Below are 3563 nucleotides of genomic sequence, written 5' to 3' on the forward strand. Positions count from 1 at the left end.
GGGGTTAAAGAAAAAGTGATTTATTGGGGCCAACCCACCCGGGGGTTCAACAAGGTCAACCGTTTTGGCCAGAAGAAACCCCCTCATTTTTCTCCCTTGAGGGAAAACTCCTCCAAAGTAATTAGGTTTAAGCTCTTCTCTTCGCTCTTAGCCCCCCCCCCCCCACACACACACAAAGTTTCTAGAAATCTAACCAGGCATCCCTGGTTTAGTTGTGTTCAGGTTTTATAACCCTATTTCCCTCTCCAGTGGAGAGTTTTCCTCTGTTTAGCCCTCATAGTTTAATTTTCTCTCGCAATTATGCCCTTATAGCCTTGTTTAATGCTTACATTTACTATTTTAGCACCGTTTTAAATGATACTTGCGCTCAATACGATTGTAGCAACGTGAAGAATGATTTAGAGTGCTTCATTTGTTCTGTTTCGCATGCATGGTGTACTATTATTTATTAATTTTTTTCTTTGAGTGCTTGTATGTGTTGCTCGGATGCTTGTGGTGTTTGGACGAGAAGCAATACTTGAACTTGCAAGATTAAGATTTTAAAGTTATTCCTGAGCAGCAAGAGTGCCTCCAGGAAGGCAAGTGTTCTTGATCATATTTATTTTATCCATGATACTTTAATTACACTACTGAGTCATACTCATAATATGGCGTGTCCTGTACTCTTTCCGTTCCAAATTGTAGGTCATGTTGATTTTTCTAAGTTCATAGATAATATTATGTATCTAGATATAGTGTACTATAATTTGGGAACTGATGAATTACTTTTTTAATCCCCAATTTCTAATTCGGCTGATCAGATGTCCAACATCTGCTTAGAGTGGACCCAAATACTCTTCAGCAAATATACAAACTTGAAGCAAAGACTAGTTGTCCTCCACTATGCAACTAATTAATCACAAAACTTTACCGGCCCGAGCTCAAAACACCAAGGCGGCTCGAAGAAGGCATGCGACGCGAGACTCTCATTGAACACTAGAAACTTAGGATATGAAATGGTGTCCATTTGCGTTCGCACCTTCTTCTCTTTGAGATCACACAACCTTACCGGACGAGATAAGTAGGGATGTCCAATGAAAATGGTATCGCGCCCATCGGAGATTGCCCTGCCCACCAGCCCGTCATCCAAGCTTGTTTGTGGCTGCACCACCACCTGAACCTGATTGCGCAGCATCCACCTCTCCGACTCGTAGTCTTGCAGGACCCAGATTAAGCAACGTGGCACCCTCAAAAGCCACAGCGCATAGTGCCCTCTAGCTCCAATAATAGCGCCACCGATGCATGTTGTTGCAGGGCGGCCGTGCCACTAGCCGGAAAGTCTCGGTGACCGTGTGGAACGCAAGTATCTTACCGGTGCTGGTGGCTTCCGGGCGAAAAGAGCACCAATGCAGAATCTCACGGCAAGCCACGGGGTACTCGTGACCCTTTCCGATTGGGCGGTTGTACGCAGGAGCGCGCGCCAGTCGCCGGGGCAGATCGCCGCTAGTAGAGATGATGTAGTAGTAGTCGTTGTAGTAGTACTCCTCCCAGCTCTAGTCCGGCGAACTGGTGGTCTCGCTGGCTGATGCTTCCACATAATGGCACAGGAGGCGGTACTCGCCGGAGGAGCTGTGGAAGTAGAAGCCGCACGGGTACACGATGGAACACGGCTTCGGAACCAGCGCCGGTAGTTTGCTCCACTGCCTGGTCGTGGGGTTGCACACCATGAAGTGGCCCGGGCTTCGCCGCAGCAGCAGGAGGCCATCGAGAGAAGCCAGCAGGCCGCACGACCTGGTGACCCTTCCGTCCTTGCCCCGCGTGATTGGGTCGCAAAGGTAGCCGCGCCACCCCATGTCGTCGTCGTCGGCCGGCGCCGGCCCCGGGTAGAGAGAAAGAGGGACGGCGCTCACCGTCCAAGACTGGGTGATGACGAGCATATGCCGCGGGCGGCGGGCGGCGTGGGCAGCGAGGAAGGAGCGGGCCGTGGTGATGCGCCGCCAGTTCTTGCAGACGGCGCGGCAGCGGAGCACGGACTTGGAGGGGAGGCGGACGAGGATCTCCAGCAGAGCGTCGTCGCACAGGGCGTGGATGCTTCCTGGCGTGTCCATGTCCATCTTCTTCTACGCCGACGCAGCCGCCGCCGCGTCCTTGGTTGCCGGATCGTCGGATCTCACCTGATGGCCTCCTCCTTCGTTTTCTCGTATATGTTAGTCAATTCCTCCGGTGCCACAAAAATTAACATCAATTCCCTAACATGTAAACTTTATCCCTTGTATGCCACATCTGTCAGCAATCCGTTTGATTTTAACGGTAGCTCGCTGGGAGAGGCATTAACCTAAGCCGAAATGTCTTTTGTGCCTGTGCCCGTGTTTCACTGACCAAAGGAGTCCGCTCAGATGAAACCTTATCATCCTCTCCCTCATTCAATCTTTCCCTGCAGAACACATCCAAATCCCTAACGACGTGGCCAGGCGGAGGACGGCGCTTAGCGGTGAGGCGGAGGACGGCGCTCCCTCGAGGCCAGGCTCGTGCCGCCATCGCGCGGCCAGGCGGAGGAAACCCGCGCATGGCTAGGCCGAGGGTCTGCGCGGCTAGGCGGCGAACATCGCGCGTGGCCAGGCCGAGGACCCGCGCGGCCAGGCGAGGGCGCACGCGCATGGCCAGCCCGAGCCCAGCGCGCGGGCAGGCGAGAGTGTGGGCGGCGAGGCCGAGGGCGCCCGCGCGTGAGTCACCACCGCACAACTGCATGGCATGGGCACATGGCGAACGGTGAGTGTCCAAACTGCTGGGCTGCTTGCGTGGATTGGGCCGGACATTAGAGTGGAGGTGGAGATCTAGCCGAAGTAGGATCTTGGCGAGATGCAATTTTTTATTAGCTGTGACGTTCTAGTAACTCTGATGATTTGAACAACTGTACAAGTGCATATAGTACCGGTTCGATTTTAGTTTATATGTGTTATATGAAAAACTCATCTGGTGAAGATTTGAACAACATGATGAATCTCACTATGTCTACATGTGAAATTATTTTTACTATAAACTATTCTGTCATTTGTGACACCAAAACGTAATATTTGTATAAGTGTTATGGCAGTGACCAGTGAAGGCAGAAACACTACAGGAAATAGGGAAGATGCCGAGTGCCAGGGGCACTCGGCGAAGCCCCAAAAACACTCGGCAAAGCGTTTGCCGAGTGTAACACTCGATAAACGACACACGGCAAAAATCCTGACGGCAAACACTGATTCGCCGAGTGTTTTGTGTCGGGCACTCGGCAACCAATTATTGAAAAAAAATAATAATAAAAAGTCATGCTCCGCCACCAGCACATCCTGCTCCGTCGCCGCCGCCGCTGCCACCATCCACACCGCCGCCAGCCACCGCCACTGCCTCCCGCCGCCACGCCATGAACCCCGCCGCTGCCAGCACCGGCTCGCCACCACCACGCCCCCGCGCTAGCCACCACCACACACCAGCCACCTCTCCTCTTCAGGCCCCGGCGCCGGCACGGCGCGCGCACCGAGCATCCAAGAACCGCCGAGGCCGCAGCCACGCAGCCTCCCCAGCAGCGCCGCCGGTGACCG

At 53.4% G+C, this 3563-nt stretch overlaps 1 protein-coding gene across 1 annotated transcript; it reads right to left on the reverse strand.

Moving 5' to 3' along the window:
* Positions 1-1510: 1510 nt before the first annotated feature.
* Positions 1511-2254, reverse strand: LOC101773636 (F-box protein At3g49450). The gene has a single exon (XM_004963495.2). The coding sequence runs from the start codon at positions 2091-2093 to the stop codon at positions 1533-1535; it is 561 nt and encodes a 186-aa protein (XP_004963552.2). The 5' UTR covers positions 2094-2254; the 3' UTR covers positions 1511-1532.
* Between the last annotated feature and the right edge of the window lie 1309 nt (positions 2255-3563).

The sequence above is a fragment of the Setaria italica genome, chromosome III (genome assembly GCF_000263155.2).
Source record: "Setaria italica strain Yugu1 chromosome III, Setaria_italica_v2.0, whole genome shotgun sequence".
Classification (NCBI taxonomy): Eukaryota; Viridiplantae; Streptophyta; class Magnoliopsida; order Poales; family Poaceae; genus Setaria; species Setaria italica.

What these genes read in the sequence shown, in the direction of transcription:
- LOC101773636 (XM_004963495.2), bottom strand. Translation starts at nt 2,093, where the DNA reads ATGGACATGGACACGCCAGGAAGCATCCACGCCCTGTGCGACGACGCT.